Source organism: Vanacampus margaritifer, chromosome 20 (genome assembly GCF_051991255.1).
Source record: "Vanacampus margaritifer isolate UIUO_Vmar chromosome 20, RoL_Vmar_1.0, whole genome shotgun sequence".
NCBI classification, from domain to species: domain Eukaryota; kingdom Metazoa; phylum Chordata; class Actinopteri; order Syngnathiformes; family Syngnathidae; genus Vanacampus; species Vanacampus margaritifer.
This window is the reverse complement of record NC_135451.1, coordinates 13,153,184-13,171,743: the sequence shown is the minus strand read 5'-3', so window position 1 is coordinate 13,171,743 and position 18,560 is coordinate 13,153,184. Positions and strand designations below refer to the sequence as shown.

Here is an 18,560-nt window from a genome sequence, read left to right as displayed (position 1 = left end):
TCAAGAATTTTTTTATGGTGTTGGATGAGGAAAAGGTGTCTCATTAGAGCTCACCTGCCTCCAATCACTCTGCTCAGCATGATTCCCTTCCCTGTGAAAGTGCGCGTGTGTGTGTGAATACGGAAAAAAATCAGGCATCAGTTTGATTGAAGTTAATTTAATTTAAAGAGGGTAAATAAAGCCTCCTGCTTATGCACATTAGCTTTCCTTGATACCGTCTCACACGGAGAAAATAGCACTTAATAACACAGTAGTCTCCAAACACCTGTCCACGGGGCGGACATGTGGTGCCTTGTTTTGGTAGCAAAAGGGTTAAGCCAAAATGTATCAGGTATCATAAATTATAATTTTATGCTTTTTAATGCAACTTAAAAATAAATTTAATGTATATAATACTGTTTATATATTAGGGCTGTCTGTCGATTACAATGATCATAATTAACTCGCGGTTAATTGTAAAATAATCGCACATTATGTCTGCTCTAAATGTACAGTAAATTATATTTAAGTTTTGCATACTTTTGTTAATTAACATAAAAGTGGACAAATATGGTTACCAAACCATTTCGTTCATTAATACAGTAATTTTATAGTAGGAATAATAGTTGCTGTTGAAAGGAGTGTGAAACATTGAGGTAATTTTCTGCCACTAGGTGGCATTCATGTTTCGTGTTGGACGTTGGTGACAGATGACAGATGCTAAACATTAGCATTTCAAGGGCATTTGATGTTATGCTGCTACGTAATGATAAAATAGCGTGGGGAAAAAAACTAATACCACAAAATGTCATCGTCCTTGATGTTAAATTCTTTTTGCAGCCTTCAAACAGGTGTTACGAAAAGTACTTCAAATGTGTTTTTTTTTTTCTCCTTCCGTTCTCAGCGCAACATTTGCCATTTTCTTCTCAACAATTGCCCATTTTCTCGCCCGGTCTGTTCGTGCTCCCGACTTGATTGAAGACAGCAATGAGGCGGTGCATGACTGAGACGACTACGGCAATAATAAGACATGAAGCTTCAAATCATCAGGCACCCGGCGTGACGGACAGTGAATGGCCAGAGAGGAAAATCAGGTCAAAGAAGAATCTAGCAGCACTGTTATCTCTAGCCACACGTGGTTCTGATTTCCCTGTGGGGCTGATTTCGTATGGGCCGGCCCAATGATGCCCATTCAGGCGACCTGAATGGTGCTAGTACTCAATAATCACCTTCAGCTCACGGGGGAGATCAGCCATTCCAGGGGGAGGGGGGAGGAGTCGCTCCGTGGAACAAGTGATAGTAATGAGCCTCAGCCAATCGGGAAACAACCCTGTTGCATTTGTATGTCACCCGTTCATAGAGGTGGCAAATCCAGGTCCAGAAAGTAAAAACTCTGCCAGTTTGGCTTTAGCCCCTGATGCTAGATAGCTAACTAGCTCCCTAGCAGCACCATGGGAGCTAGCTAGCACCTGAAAATAAAAAACCCTGCCACAGTTTCGCTTTAGCCCCTGATGCTAGCTAGCTAGCGCCCTAGCAGCTAAACGAGCACCATGGGAGCTATCTAGGGAGCTAGCTAGCTAGCTAGCACCTGAAAGTAAAAACCCTGCCCCAGATTGGCTTTAACCACTGATGCTACCTAGCTAGCTAGCTCCCTAGCAGGTAAACGAGCACCATTGCTCGAGTACTAGCGCCATTCAGGTTACCTGAATGGACATCTTTGGGCCCGGCCCGCTCAGCTAGGTCCCTAGCTAGCTCCCTAGTAGGTAAACGAACACGATGGGAGCTACCTAGGGAACTAGCTAGCTAGCACCTGAGGCCAAAGCCAAACTGTGGCAGGGTTTTTACTTTCTGGTCTTGGATTTGCCACCTCTGCCGGGGGCGTTCATTTTTTTGTCAACTGATTCATGTCATCAGTTACTCCTTGACCCAAACCTGCTCCCAATTTCAGGTAGATTTTATGACAGTCCACCTGAGATGCGATTTTAAGGTTTTTTTGGTCTTATGGTGACCCTGAGAACTAAAATCAAGCCAGCAGGCACTTACTTGAGCGTGGTCATTTCTGTGAGCGACGGCTGCGTGGCCTTCAGGTAGCTGGCCCGCCGCGCCTGCACCTTGGGCGAGGGTTTGGGGCTGCAGTCCGAGTCGCCGCTCTCGTCCTCGGCCATGGCTTTGATGTAGCTGCCGCTTCGCATCCTCCGGCAGGGGATCTCGTCATCCTTCGCCAGCGGGGAGAAAGCGCCCCAGTCGTCCTGAGGCACCTGCACGGCGGAGGGATGGTTGTCAGATTGAATTACGCCGCCCTACATACTGAAGGCATTCAGAGCTGAGATGATTAGTTAAGCAAGTTCTATTTCATGCTAGTTTTTGGGGACAATATTTATTCTTTATTAGGGGTGTCAAAATTTGTGTTCATTTTTAGCTAATTTAGTTTTTTTTTTTTAACGCCACTGACTTTTTAATGCACGATTAATGGGGGAATTACAGTCGCAATGCAGCAGACATGTTCACGTCAAAATCTAGCAGTATTAAATTTAATAATAATGCATATATTTGTGAAGACTGGGGTCAAGTTGTATTTTACAATTTTAAAAATGTGAAGAATTTCACAAGTTACTTCATGTAAAAAATTAAATAGCTCTTAATATGAAAAGAAAAATGCACTGAGCTGTCACCAAGGTCTTACGAATGCAATTATGCCATCTAGTGGCAGAAAAATGACCTCAACACAAATCAATATCACACACGTTATTTACAGTACATCTTTTTAAGATTAACTCAGTTTTATGAATTATTATGAAATTACTACCAATGACTAAAAGATGCAGCCATATTTGTACGAGTTTAACATTTCTTCTACTTTTATGTGAACAAGCGTATGAAAACTTGGTCATCTAATCCAAACACGGGATCTGTTCATAACCCCTAATTCTAAAACCTGTACCTAACCCTAAAAAAGTACCAAGTATCCGCTTCACTAACCTCAAATGCTAACCCATAATTGTCTAACTCTGACCATTAAGTCACCCAAAAGTCACACTTTTAAAACGGAGTTACAAAAGTATTTTTCCAATAGTGTAAGACTTTTTTTTTTTGGGTCTGTCCTCTGAATGCACTTAAATTATTGATGGCTTTTTGGCCATTGCCTTCTGCTCCACTGCCTTTTCGCACAATCCAACAAAGGTAAACTTAAGGTCCTCATCTGAAAGAGGGAGAGAGCCGGAGAACCGGGGACACGGAGCGCCAAAAAAAAAAAAAAAAACTGCATTGGCAATGTGAGCTACTCTCACGACACCAGATCTGAACTCAATGAGATGCATTAAGTCCTGAGCCACTTCATAGACCGGCGCTTTGCTAGGCAACCAGGCTGACATTGACAACAGCAAAGACCGTACCGTGTTTGTTTCACCATTAGCTAAATAAGGTCCCGCTTGGTAATCATATCAAGTCGGCTGTGATTTCGGTTTGGCCGTCATCCGAGAACCTCTTGGCTTGAGAAAAAGAAAGGACTTCCCCCATCGATCTTTCTTTGGGGGGGAAACGAGTTGCTGCAGTGACATCTATTCCCTGAACTCTTCGCTCCTTTATCCCCCGTGCACTTAAAATGCGCCGCCACGTAAAGTTCCCCTCCATCTTTTATGCTTCCTTTCTCTGTTTTCCAACTTCCTCCTCCGTGGCCCTGATTTGCTCTTTCTTCGACAGCTCACCCCCCTTTCCCGCGCCTTCTCGTCTCACCGGGGGCTTTCATGTACAGCTCGCTCCGACATGAGGAAATGTACGCCACCGGTAAGACTTTCATCTTTACCAGCAGAGATCTGAGATAAGGGCGGCTTGATCTTAGTGCATGTTTGCGTGTTTGTCTGTGTAAAATCCGAGAGCGGGTGCAGCTTCTGATAAACATCCATTAAAGGTTTGTTACGCACACAAAAAAATGTCATCGGCAATGTTGGTTGAGGTTGTGACCTTTTTTTGACAGGATAAGTCAACTTTTTGAGTATCTTAGTCCAGGTTTGAGTGCTTCTGAGTGCATTTCAAGTGGCTGTATTTATGCTATTTGAACATGGAAGTAACTCCACAAGCATTTTTATTTTGGAAGAAAATAGAAAATGTCGGGACTAAAACTGACCTCTACCAAACAGTTTCGAAAATACTATTGTTGTTTTTCACTTCCGCTTTCTCTTTGATTGCTTTAACTCACAAAGACGGGGTTTCCCCCAGTGATTTATAGGCCTGGCGGGCCGCCCGGCTTTTCTCGCGGCGTGATTGAAGTATTGTTGGACTATTGTCCAACATGGTACTGAAGTAAACATCAACATGCCAGCCAGTACCGGTGGTCCTCGGTCTATCAGTAGCGACGTTACAAGAATTGATCATAGCTTGTGGTGCAACTCTCCTGTTATGTTGTGGGTCGTCAAAGAACAAAAAATGTTAGCTTTTCACTGTGAAAAATGGCAACAAGAGACAATAAGAAATGGTTCATTTTACGTGCAATGAAACGGGTTATTAATAAACTGTGACGGATAAATACGTTTTTGGGACAATGGCAACGTATTTATACGTTTTGGGGAGCAAATGAGCTAACAGGAGTGTTAAAGCTGTTTACTGTGCCGTACTAAACCGAGGACCACCCGTAACACAAAAGTACATAACACAAACGTGCACAATGAAGAAACCAAAACGTCGGCGTCACGATGAAGATGAAGCCAAAACACGAATGACTCGGGATACAAGCGGGTGCTCGCTGAGGATGCAAGTAGCACGACATGCGAGAGGCGGGGCTTGCCGCAACTGTCCTACCTGCAGGAAGTGGCAGGTGCGTCCCTGCTCGGCTTTCACTAGCGCTTTATCTAGGTTGACGGAGGCCTTCTGGTAGACCTCCCTTGCCCGGCTCACCGTCAGAGTGGAAGACCACGAGCTCTTCTTTAGCTGCAGCTGGCCGTCCAGCGCGCCCATCAGCGGCAGCGCCACGCCGCCGCCGCCGCCGCTTCCGCCGGAGCAGGACGAGCACTTCACGTCATTGTTGCTGCGCGACGTTTTCAGGGAATGGGCGCTGATGGTGTTGTAGGACTCCATGAAGTACTGCGACTGCGACTTCTCCGGATGCCGCCCCATGGTCATAACCCCCGACGGTTGGCCCCCGCCGTGGTGGTGGTAGAGGCACATCTCCCGGTCCAGGGTGTCATCCGAGCTCCAGTACCCGGAGATGGCGGTGCGCATCTTGGGCTCCGACTTGGATCGGTCTTTGTTCTTGCTGCGTTTGTTGTGTTTCAGGGTTCCGGATGAAGACGGCGGGTCGTCGGTGCCGGATTTGCCGCCGTTCATCTTGGCGCCGGATCCCGACGGGCCCTCCAGGGAGTGCGACTTGGTGAAAAGCTTCTGGACCGAGTGAACGAGGTGGCGGATTCGCCCTGGGCTGTCGCTCCGTTGGTGTTCCACCGCCGTGCGCTTGTACTGCAGCGTGTGGTAGCCTTCTCGCCGCGCCGGCGCCTGGTGATTAAACTGTTCCAGCAGGTTACAAGGGACCCGGTTGTTGTTGCTTTTGCTCCCTTTACCCGTTGGCCCCGCGTAAGGCACCAGAGCCCCGCATTCCTCCTTGAGCTCGTGATGGGAGCTGTAATGTCTGCGAGGGAAGGTGCAGCTGGTCAGATCCGGGTAGGCGCTGCATTCCGACTGGAAGGAGCTGCGCTGGGTGTAGCACGGACGCTCGGCGGGGCGGGCCTCCGCCGGGTTCAGGAAGCAGGGCTGACGATCCGAACGGCCCAGCGTCATGGAGTCGTAGGAAGGGTCGCAGGCCACGACGGCGTGATGGTGACCGTGGCTGCTGGGCAAGCCTTTCATCGTCATGGCGGCTGAGGTGGCGCCGGAAGCGGGAACAACCATCGATTGAGAAAGAGAAACAGAAAGCAGATTTAGTTCGTTACCCGTGGGCAGTATTTTATTTTGAAATGGCTGGGTCAGAACCAACAAAAAGCCAAAAAACGGGTCACAATAACGCCTAGGGGTTAGTAAAGCATTGTATTTCATAAAAAATATGTTCATCCAAGAATCGGTTTAGTAACACACTCATACTGTATTTCGACACAAATCGTAGCTATTGTTATTATTATCAACTACTTTTCAAGACTTTTGGCCTGACAACACCGACGAGACGCGCACGCTTTCCACCGGTTCCACCTCTTATTTTTGTCCTTCAAAACTTCACAAAAGATTATCTCTAAATATAGCAGCGGAATGATCTGCCCCCCCCCCAGTTTCCCTTCTCTCTTCGCTCCAGTGGATTTCTCAGAAACTGTCGCTGGGGTTCGAGCAGCCGTTGTTATTTCCCAAGAATTAAGAACGTAATGAGAAAACACTAAATTGCCTCGGATTCACCCCAACATAAATCTAGCCGCTTATTTCCGGAACCGCAAATTGCGTCATACGCCCTAAAAAAAAGAGCATTTATTTTTTTCCGATCCTCCAATCCACCTTCTCTGAGCGCACACAAGCGGAGAAGATAATCACATCGGCGGTCGTTTCCGCTCCGAGAGAAAACTAATAGCTCGGTAAAAAGCATCTGACAGCCTCCTGAACCTGGCGAGGCAAACCCGGCAATAAACGACCTCGGCCGGGCCCTCGCGTGGCGACGCGACAACATCCATCCGCACCCTTAAGCCGTCTCCCTCTAAGCGACTGGAAGCTGCGCGAGGCTAACGAGACAATGATAAGACCCTGCGTGACCTCCCGCGTTGCGCGGTGACGCCGGCGCGGTCGGGGAGGCGAAATTCATTACAGTACTCCGATTTATAATGCGCAAGCAAAAGGCCACCGTCCGGCGCCGAGGCACGGAGGAAACATAACAAGGGAAAAGTGAGACTGAGTAGTGCAATAAAATACCCGATTTGCGCAAATACTGGCCGGGGATATTTATATACTCACTGCCACAAGATGGCGCCAAACCAAATAGGAAAGTAGTACTGTAATTGATACAAGATGCAAAGTGTTATTGATTCACAAAAACTCTTTGTTATTCTCTGAAACCAGCCAAAGCAATAAAAGTAATGGTTTGGCGCCATATGGGTGCCAAGGAACTATACTGAAACACTGATAGATCTCAGTACAGTGGATATAAAAAGTCTACACACCCCTGTGCCAAATCTAAATAGGAAAGTGGAACTGTAATTGGTCCAAGAAGTAAAGTGTTCACACGCATATTCTTGATTTAATCCTTTGTTATTTGCTGGAACTGGGCAAAGCAATAACAGCAATGATGTGGCGCCATCTTGGTGCCAAGGTAACCATATTTAAGTGAGTTGAAGAGGTTCATTTTGACAAATGTAGTGCTTTGCTGCCTTTTGGCATTTATAGGTAATTTAAATATTCAGATTTGAATGGCAGGGCTCGGTCAATATATCTCAGTGTAATGGATATAAAAAGCCTACACACACCTGTTCCAATGCAAGGTTTTTGGCCAAAGCAATAAAAGTAATGGTTTGGCGCCATTTTCGTGCCAAGGTAACTATATTTAAGTGAGTTGAAGAGCTTCATTTTGACAAAAATAGTGCTTTGACATTTATAGGTCATTTAAATATTCAGATTTCAATGGCAGGGCTCGGTCAATATATGTCAGTGTAATGGATATAAAAAGTCTACACACCCCTGTTCCAATGCTAGGTTTTGGGCATATTAATATAAATTATTTCAAAGCTTTTTCTACTATTAATATGACCTACAACCTGTACATCTCAATATATGATTTTCAATCATTTAGAGACGGTTGCACAAGTGTACACACCCCCTAAAAGCTGAAGTGGCTGCCTACAAAAGTAACCAATAACATGCAAACTTATTTAAAATGGGAGTCAACACCCACGCACCACTATTTAAAGTGCTTCTGATTGACCGTCAGACCAAATAAAGTTCAGGTGTTTTAGTAATTTTTTGCTTGCATTAAAAAAAATGATTTTTTTGCTTTCCAGCAGAAGACTGAAAGGTTGTGCTGACATTGACTGCTATTTAAAAAATTTCATAATCCACATGTCAAATTCCAAAATCTTCCAAAATTTTTCAGTGAATAGCTGAAAACAGGCTTCATAGACCAAAAAAACAAACTAATTATTTTTTTGTGAATAGAGAGCTGAGAATCGGTGAGGTACACTGTAATTGAAAAATTGGTCAAATGATTAACGTCATTTTTGTGGCGATGCTAAACCACGGTCTTAAATCACTTCAGGGGGAAATAATTAAGGCAATGCATTTATCTACCCGCCACCCGTCGCTCTCACACATTAACACTCCACTTCAAGCGCGGCACTTCCAGAGCAGACCTTGTCCAGCTGAAGGTATTCATTGCAGTGGACAAGAGATCCCTTCTGTTGGCCGCTGGAGCGTAGAATGTGACCTAAATAAAACGGCCCTCGCGGTGATCCACCGCGGCGTGTTTGCCGCGCAGCTGTCCACACACCGCTGCGCTAAAGCTGAAAAGCTGAAGGTGGGTCACGCTGGCGTCGGGCCCGATAAGCGCGCGCACAGAAACACACAATTGCATGGCGAATTGAGATGCCGCCGCCTGGTAAAGTTTGTCATGCAGAAGAGGAGGACCTGCTGCGTGTGTTGTGCTTGTCAAACAGCCACCAGTGACAGGGGCCTGAACTAATAGACAGCTGTGCCTCTGTGTTACGCTCTGTGGCCGTCAAAGGCGGATTCGTGACCCTGTTTTGGCAGGCGTGAAACTAGAAATGCACGGCTATACGCTAGTCATTCCTAAGTCCTGTCCCACAATGCAATGTTGTCGTGCGTGAGAAATTATCAGGTACGCCAAAAATTTTTATCAACTTCTATGCTTTTCCACTAGATGGACATAGGTAAAATTAAAACTGAAATGTGTATCGTAAATACATTCATGATGGAATTGAGAAATCCCAGCCTGGGAAGGAACTGAATCTGAAATGAAAAATATACTGTTTCTGTCACCAATGCCCAGCATGAAATACTAATGCCATCAAGTGGAAGAAATTTACTTCAACACAAATCTATGACTCAATGTTTCAAATTCCTTTAACCTGGTTAGTGTATCTTTTAAACTCTAACTAACTTAATGAATTATTTACTATATAAATACTGCATCAATGAATTAAAAGATACAACCACATTTGCATTTGGTAACCATATTTGTCCACTTTTATGTTAATTAACTCATTGACTCTCAGACATTTTCACTGAAGCAACCCCCTTCGCTCACGACTGTTTTACTGGATTTTGACAGATTTTGCAAGGCTCACAGAATATTGTGTTCTATTGCTATAAAAAGATGGAACCTACCAAAAGAAAGACTAAAGTCTCTTCTTTTATCAGGAATTTTTTTTATATTTGTATCTGTTTCTATTTTGCAGCAATTAGCATTAGAATATTAATTAATAAATTAATAAATCGCTCAGTTTCATCATTATTCCCAAACCTGTAAAAAAAAACACTGGGGAAAAGAGCTTGTTGCAACATGGCTCTGGTTGATCTCTTATACTCTGCTGCCACCTTCTGACCGTTTTTTTGGTAATAACTACAATTGCTTTAAGCGTCCTCTTAAGGTCAGAGGCTGCGTCAAAGCCTTCTGTATGCTCTAGCATTAAAAAAAAAAAAAAAACTTTAAAAAAAACATATAAATACGTTTTTGGGACCATGGCAATATTTAGAATACGTTTTTGGGAGCAAATGAGGTAACAAGAGTATATAAAACAAAAAAAAAACAATATATATTTTATCATACATTTAGAACAGATTAAAAGTACAATTAATTTGTGATTAATCGCTATGGAAATCATGTAATTAATTATGATTGAAAATTGTAGTCGACTGACAGGTCTAATTTATAAAACGTAATGCATACAGTATATGTGTATGTGTGTGCACATGCGTGTATATCCAGTAAAACATGAGCATGAAATTAGTTTTAAGTTGCATTGAAAACGGTGTTAAAAACGATTAAATCAGATATGCTGATACCTGCAGAAAAAAAATAAAAATAAATCATGATGACACTGCGGTGAACATCTTAAATAGAAATAACAACAATCTCATAGTCATTAAGATATATGCAGCTGACATGCTCCTCTCCCCATTTACTATTTAACACTAGCGGCCAATCTTTCATGAATGGTCCGACGTGGCTTTCATTTGCTCTAAAGCCGAGTTTGGGGAGCGACTGAATCCTCTTCGCTACCTGCAATCCTTGAAGGAAGCGAGAAATCGATATGCTGCGGCTGCTTCTCGCGTCGCGCCCACTTTATCGCCTTCAATCATCGTCATTCGCCAGCCAAGAGACCAAAAAAAGCTTAGGGCAGTCATTTGCATTTCGAGGCCACCACTGTGAGGAAAAAACTCGACGTGTTTGGATTGAGTTGGAAACTTTGAAACAAAGATTTGAAGAATATGTGGCTCAGCAAGAAAAATGGTGATATGCTTGTATTGGGTTACTGACACCATTTTTAAGAAGAAAAAAAAAAGTACTGTACTATGTTATACTTTATAGGCATATATTCTTTAGCCTCTGCAAAGAATGATTAACATCGTCAAGACAGTCTCCGTGTACAGTATATGCAATTCCTATCTAAATGCTGATTGAGGGCAAGTGGAGATCTAAACCGACAGTATTTGGCCCTGAAAAAGTAAACGGTTTCAATTGATTTATTTAAATAGTTTGTCTTTTTTTTTTTTTTTTTTTTGTGCTGAGTGACTGAAAGAAATACGAGGAAAAAGACTAGATGTTCATCATTAATCATAAAAAAGGAACAAAGTACAAAAAGATCAATTTTAACCAATATGAATATTTAACAAGATTAATACTTCAAACAAATGGAGAAAAGCTGAAACGGAGGCCGAGAAAAGGAAAACGGATCCCTCCCTCCCTCCCGCATGTCAAGGAACATTTTAAAAGATGGAGCAGGAAGCATTAAGGGACCTGGTGAATGTTTCACATGATGTCAAAGTGCTTTTAAGCAATGTCAGGAGAGGCTCAGCACCGCGCCAGCAGAAATCTCATTACCGTTGCCACGTTGCTAGGCTTTCCTTTCTCAGGCAGTTGTTTATTTTGGGTCGTTTTGGGTTACTATATCAACCACCTTTTTATGAACCCAGTAGAATCTGCCCATATAAAACAACAGTAAGAGTACATATTTCTCACAAAATTAGTAGCTACATGCTACCTTGTATTGTGACTAAATGTCAGAGCGGAAACAAACTGATGTTAGCCATGCTAGCTAATCATGCTAACTAGTTTGGGATCATTTCACACACAAAGAAAAAGAAGCTAAAATGCAGTGCGTACAATAACAGCACATTTATAATCACCACCACAGAAGCTAACGTATAGCTTTTAGCTAATTTTATATAGACTACAAAATGCTTGTCCTGTACTACAACTGTAAAAGTACTTATTTATCAGAAAACTAGTAGCTACTTACTATTTTGCAACGTAACGTCAGAGCGGAAAACAAACTGTTAGCCATGCTAGCTAGTTATGCTAGCTAGTTTGGGAATCTTTTCACAGAATTCACACACAAAATAAGAAGATAAAATGCAGCGTACAATAACAGCACGTTTATAATCACCACCACAGAAGATAACGTATAGCTTTTAGCTAATTTTATATAGACTACAAAATGCTTGTCCTGTACTACACCTTTAAAATTATTTAGCTAATTTAATATTGCCTACAAACTGCTTGTCATGCACTACAACTGTAAACGTACTTATTTATCAGAAAACTAGTAGCTACTTACTATTTTGCAACGTAACGTCAGAGCGGAAAACAAACTGTTAGCCATGCTAGCTAGTTATGCTAGCTAGTTTGGGGATCTTTTCACAGAATTCACACACAAAAAAAGAAGATAAAATGCAGCGTACAATAACAGCACATTTATAATCACCACCACAGAAGCTAACGTATAGCTTTTAGCTAATTTTATATAGACTACAAAATGCTTGTCCTGTACTACAACTTTAAAAGTACTTATTCCTCAGAAAACTAGTAGCTACTTACTATTTTGCAACGTAACGTCAGAGCGGAAACAAACTGTTAGCCATGCTAGCTAGTTATGCTAGCTAGTTTGGGGATCTTTTCACAGAATTCACACACAAAAAAAGAAGATAAAATGCAGTGCGTACAATAACAGCACATTTATAATCACCACCACAGAAGCTAACGTATAGCTTTTAGCTAATTTTTATATAGACTACAAAATGCTTGTCCTGTACTACAACTGTAAAAGTACTTATTTATCAGAAAACTAGTAGCTACTTACTATTTTGCAACGTAACGTCAGAGCGAAAAACAAACTGTTAGCCATGCTAGCTAGTTATGCTAGCTAGTTTGGGGATCTTTTCACAGAATTCACACACAAAAAAAGAAGATAAAATGCAGCGTACAATAACAGCACGTTTATAATCACCACCACAGAAGCTAACGTATAGCTTTTAGCTAATTTTATATAGACTACAAAATGCTTGTCCTGTACTACAACTTTAAAAGTACTTATTCTTCAGAAAACTAGTAGCTACTTACTATTTTGCAACGTAACGTCAGAGCGGAAACAAACTGTTAGCCATGCTAGCTAGTTATGCTAGCTAGTTTGGGGATCTTTTCACAGAATTCACACACAAAAAAAGAAGATAAAATGCAGTGCGTACAATAACAGCACATTTATAATCACCACCACAGAAGCTAACGTATAGCTTTTAGCTAATTTTATATAGACTACAAAATGCTTGTCCTGTACTTCAACTTTAAAATGATTTAGCTAATTTAATATTGCCTACAAACTGCTTGTCATGCACTACAACTGTAAAAGCACTTATTTATCAGAAAACTAGTAGCTACTTACTATTTTGCAACGTAACGTCAGAGCGAAAAACAAACTGTTAGCCATGCTAGCTAGTTATGCTAGCTAGTTTGGGGATCTTTTCACAGAATTCACACAAAAAAAGAAGATAAAATGCAGTGCGTACAATAACAGCACATTTATAATCACCACCACAGAAGATAATGTATAGCTTTTAGCTAATTTTATATAGACTACAAACTGCTTGTCATGCACTACAACTGTAAAAGTACTTATTTCTCAGAAAACTAGTAGCTAGTAGCTATTTACTACTTTGCAGCGTAATGTCAGAACAGAAACAAACTGATGTTAGCCATGCTAGTTAGCTGTCTTAATTTTAAGCGCTAACTTGGATTTGTCCAAAGGTGAATGGGCTGGAAATGTTTTTTCCCTAACACCGAGGCCCCATCCAAGAGAATGTCCCCAGTTTGGGATCATTACCACAAAAAAATAGAAGTTAAAACAGAAGATAATGTACAAATGTTAGCTAATTTAATATAGCCATCAAATGCTAGGTAGAACGCATCGGAATGTTCACCGAGTCACTTAACACACAAACGGGCCGTTAACTATCCACTCTCATTTGCTGACACCCACGTCACTCACCATCCCAGGCCCCACATTTTAGCCGAACACATTCAAAATGAGGGCGGCAAACCAAAGTAGAGACGATTCATATAAGCACCTAACATGCAAGTTAGGGTATTTAATAATTTTTGGTGCAATTAATCGAATATGCAATTAAGTAATTGATAGAATACGCTAACAATAAAACTGCAAGCATAAAATGCATAGAAAATAATTACAGAATAAAGCATAAAGATTTGTTTGATAGCCTTAAAGCCTTAAAATAACACCAAAACTTATTCAAACACATTGTGAATGCATTTCATCACACAAAAATCTACAATATAGCGAGACACGACTAGATTGATTTTTGCCGGTAACAAATATTAACTCCTCAATGCCGCAGAGAGGGAAACAGTCTGCATCCCCTCCAGGCTCCATGCAAGGCTGCGATTAAAACGACACTCGGGCAACATATGTCCAATGCAACTTTAATGCAGTCTTTGTCAAAACACTCGGCAACCAAAACGGCTGCTTGGCATTCAAATGGAATCTGACGCGTCATAAATAAACGTCTGCGTTGGACGGACGGCTGGCGGCTTTTGTGAGACAGCTCCTTTGTTACCCCCGAACTAATTAGCCACACTGTCACGGCGCTTTGTGACAAATGGAGCCACCGAATCAAGTCGCGGCTCTCGGCGTGGACGGAATTTCCTCGAGCGAATTGCACTATAGGGTAAAAGCTTTGTTTTTTGTTGTTGTTGCTAAATTGACTAAGAATTGCACTTTACATTTAAAATTCAATTTTGTAGACTTTTTTTTTTGGTACAATTGATCAAACTCCATTTGGTTCTGTATTTATTTTGGGGTGTAATTCCACTATCAGCCACTGGTTGGCAGCCCACTATTAAATTTGACCCTTTCTAAATTGGAAAGAAGAAGAGTGAAAACAGGAAGTACTTCACACGTGGCCTAGTTTTTGCTAAAGTTACTCATTAAAATGATATTGTTTTTCGTAAGTGTTCAGTTTGACAGCAAACTTCAACTGGTAGTGGAAATCGTCACCACTTTTTCAAGAATTGTTCACTATCTGCCAAATTGCTACTGTTATGAGGTAAGTTGAATTTCCTGGCACCTTACAGCGCTAGCTAGCAGCTAGCTAGCGACGACCTTTATCTTGAAATACTTGTAAGTCGGGTAAGTAAAGGCACTTAAAAATCTGCCAAATTGCTGTTGTTATGAAGTAAGTTGAATTTCCTGGCACCTTACAGCGCTAGCTAGCAGCTAGCAGCTAGCTAGCTATTTAACGATTGCCTTTATCTTGAAATACTTGTAAGTCGGGTAAGAAAAGGCACCACAAAAGCCCACTAAAAAAAAATCTGCCAAATTTCTGTTGTTATGAAGTAAGTGGAATTTCCTGGCACTTAACAGCGCTAGCTAGAAGCTCGCTAGCTAGTTAGCAAATAGCGACTACATTTATCTTGAAATACTTGTAAGTCGGGTAAGAAAAGGCACCACAAAAGCCCACTAAATTTTTTGGGCCAAATTTCTGTTGTTATGAAGTAAGTTGAATTTCCTGGCACCTTACAGCGCTAGCTAGCTAGCTAGCAAATAGCAACTGCCTTTATCTTGAAATACTTGTAAGTCGGGTAAGGAGAGGCACCAAAAAAGCTCACTTAAAAATCGGCCAAATTGCTGTTGTCATGAAGTTGAACTTCCTGTCAACTTATCGTGCTAGCTAGCTAGCTAGCGACGACCTGTATCTTGAAATACTTGAAAGTCAGGTAAGGAGAGACACCAAAAAAACCCCACTTAAATATGTAAATAGAACTTCAGAAATTGACATCTTCCAGCCCAACTACAAATGAATCACTGCACTGTCATCATTATATTACAACATCATCATAATTTGCGGCACGACACGATAGATACGGCGCAAGATTCCACGCAATTAAAGTTTGCTCAAAAGCTCACGACGGGTAGCACGCCTTTGACGCTAATGCGACGTGACAGTAGCGAGCGCACTTGTACAAACGTGCGCATCAACGCAACGCTCGCCCCTGCCTGCTGAGAACAATATGAACGTTCTATGAGTGGGAGGAGGATTAAAAACAACAAATCCCCCCCCCGCGAAACTCGCGGCGAGGAAGCTGAAATTATGCGGGTCGGCGTGTTAAGTTTAATTGACTCGGCTCGCCCGCGTCTGCGACGACTTGGAAACAGCGGCGCTAATGGTGAGGCGGCCTCCGTTTTGTTATCTGCTACGAGAAGTAACAAAAGCAAAGAGGCATCAGAAGCTACTGGCAACGGGTCACGGCTGCTGTTTCACAGGCTGCATTCCGATGCACGACGCGTAGTGCACAAACTTTGTGGTGAACCATAGGCCTTTTCTGCGGTACCACTGACCTACATTTACCAGCTAAATTCTTATATTTATTTATATTATACATATTATATATTATTATTATATATATTATTTATATTTATTTTATTTGTATTCTATTATTCCCAACCGTCTTTTCTCTTCATTTCATAATGTTTCTGCAAGATGTGTCAAAATTAATCGATTAATCGACATGAAATTGATTATCCAATTAATTGAGTAATCATTTAGAGCCATTGTTTAACTTAAAATTTCAGCCTCTCGACAGTAATTAATTATTCTGTGGTTACTGTAGTCCTTCCTGAAAACAGACTAAACAATACTAAATAAACAACAATAATTGGTTAATAAACAGCAATCGGGAAAATAAATGGTTTTGTAATAGGCTGTGATGCAAAACAAAATTTTCTCCGATTAATCGATAGACTAATCGATTCTAAAACTATATGATCGTGATAGCCCTAGTTTAGGACAGTGATTCCCAACTGGTGTGACGTGGGAAATTATTCAATTTCACTCAATGGGTCAGAAAATGATCTAGTAGAGCCTCACCGATTAATCGGCTGATATTAGCTCTTTGGTTAATAATTGGCCATTTCTTTTTTCACATTACACTGCCATCCCACAAATCATAACAAAAATCAAATTTTTGCCGATTTTTCTCAATTATGGGACAAAGTATTGCAAAACTGTCAAAAGTTCTGCTAGTAAGTCATACTGTATTTTTATTGTTCTAAGTATATATGTACGAAAAATTTATTTTATTTTTTTTATATATTTATACATTTTTAAATAATCATCCGATTAATAGGTCATCGGAATTTCATTCTGCCAAATATCGGACCTAAAAAAAAAATCCCTATCAATCGGGCCCTAAAAAGAAGGAATGTAAACTCGTTTGCCGAGTCATTCTCAATGCGCGCTAGTGCACAATCGGCGAGAAAATTAGGTCTTGGCTTCCATTTTTCCTAAATGTGTTAAAGAACCTTAATACGCTTCAGTGTGTAAAGCAGACCCCGCCTTATCTTCACACGTCTCCACTTCATTAATTCATAATAAGTTATTTGCTAACTTTGATGAAAGCTCTTTGGCTCCCTGGCAAAGCCCAATTTAAGATCACATCTGCCTCTGTGGGGACCGAGGCTTGACCACGCTTCTCATCTTAAGCATTCTCTGTGATAACATCAAGATTGGGGGGAAAAAAAATGAGATCCTTTTTGATCAAGCGTTTGTCACCTCCGTGTGCCGGCTTGTCAGAGGCTTTTATCTTGGCCAGTTTATGGAGTTGGAAGCCAAATGAAGCCTGCTCGCTCGCCAGGGCGCGCATTTCACAGTTCATTTGGTGAAAACACTCGCTACTAAACTCTTTGTTTTGTAATTATGCGGGGAAAATTGTGTGTACGGCGCAGGAACGCGATACAAACGCTAAATGGGGTGCCCGAGTGAATATATTTGCATGACTAAGTGTTCTACCTGGATTGACAAAAAACAAAAAGTAGCAATTAAAATGAAGTTTGCAAACATCACTTCGCCACCATTTCCTCCAAAAATATCAGATGACATTTAGAAACTTTTACAGTGTTTTCGGAGTTTGGAAGTATGTCAATGTCGTTGGCCGTTTCGTAGGCACTCCCACATTGGCATAGCCCCATTTCTTTTTCTTTTTTTTTTTTTACATTGTTTTAAGTTAAAAAAGTGTGAAATTAACCAAGCAAATCTTTCCTGCATGCTTCTGAAAATAAATAAATAAATAAATAAACTAGAGAAAATTCGAATTTACTTTATTACTTACCTACTTTTTTTAAAAAAATTTTTTTATAAATCTTGCACTCATCAAATACTTCATCCATCCAGCCTTAAATTTTATGAATAAAAAAACTAAAACTAAACTAAGCATTTTCAAAACACTAAAAACCCTGCTCGAATTCTGCAATATATATATATATATATTAGGGGTGTTCCCAAAAATTGATTCTCATTCAGTACGATTCAGAATCGATATCAAATGTCTCAAAATCGATTTCATTTATATTATTTTATACTGTCTTGCCTTTGTCTGTGTGTGCCTTTATTTGGAGCGCCGTTCATGTTGTACTCGATTTAACCACTGAGGGGCAGTGTGGTCCCACGCGGTCTGATTAAGTTGTAGCCACATTAGAGAGTAGAAGGAAAAAATCCCGGTCAAGTTATTCCAATAAAAGTTGTTTTTTTGCAGTGTGGAGACGTTCTTTTTAGTGATAAAAGTGCCGCGAGTAGCGCGCTAATTAGCATTAGCGAGCCAGACTGGAGTCGATCATTACAATTCCTTGCACATCTATAGGTTGAAGCAAAAATCGATTCTGAATCGAAAATCGATTCTGAACCGAATCGCAGGCCCAAAAAAAATCGGAATTGAATCGATTCCCACCCTAATATTTATATATATATATTTCTTTGAATGTCTCTTCGCCAAAGTCTAAATAATAGCATGTGTTTTCATGAAAGCAAGTGACAGGCGCGTTCTTAAGCCGCTTGGGAGCTCCTTAAGTGTTTTTCCACAAGAAAATGTGACGCTTTTGCTGGGGAGAAACGTCAAATTGAGGCGGGATTTGTGTGATATTTTCTTGGACATTAACCCCGTTTAACGCTCGGAATGATGGCCTCCCCCACTCGGCTTTGGGCCTGCAAAGCTCGCCTTGGCATGCAATGCTTCAAAATGATTACTTTTGAATTCGTACGCACACATAAATGGATTACAAGTCAGTTGCAGTTCTTTTCTCCGGCGGTTTAATGCGTACTGTGCT

The 18,560-nt window shown here is 41.3% G+C and overlaps 1 protein-coding gene across 4 annotated transcripts in view; it reads right to left on the bottom strand.

The window, feature by feature from the left end:
• dlgap1b (discs, large (Drosophila) homolog-associated protein 1b) overlaps positions 1 to 18,560 on the bottom strand; it is a 93,785-nt gene that overhangs the window by 36,543 nt on the left and 38,682 nt on the right. For 3 of the 4 annotated variants that reach the window (XR_013289833.1, XM_077555197.1, XM_077555198.1), the window contains 2 exons: positions 4,774 to 5,825; positions 2,023 to 2,237 (listed from right to left, as the gene is read on the bottom strand). Coding sequence is in view for 3 of the 4 variants with exons in the window: in XM_077555197.1 (XP_077411323.1) it covers positions 2,023 to 2,237; positions 4,774 to 5,820 (1,262 nt within the window). In the remaining variant the exon portion in view is untranslated. The remainder of the gene's footprint in view (positions 1 to 2,022; positions 2,238 to 4,773; positions 5,826 to 18,560) is intronic. The other variant, XM_077555200.1, reaches the window with a different exon arrangement.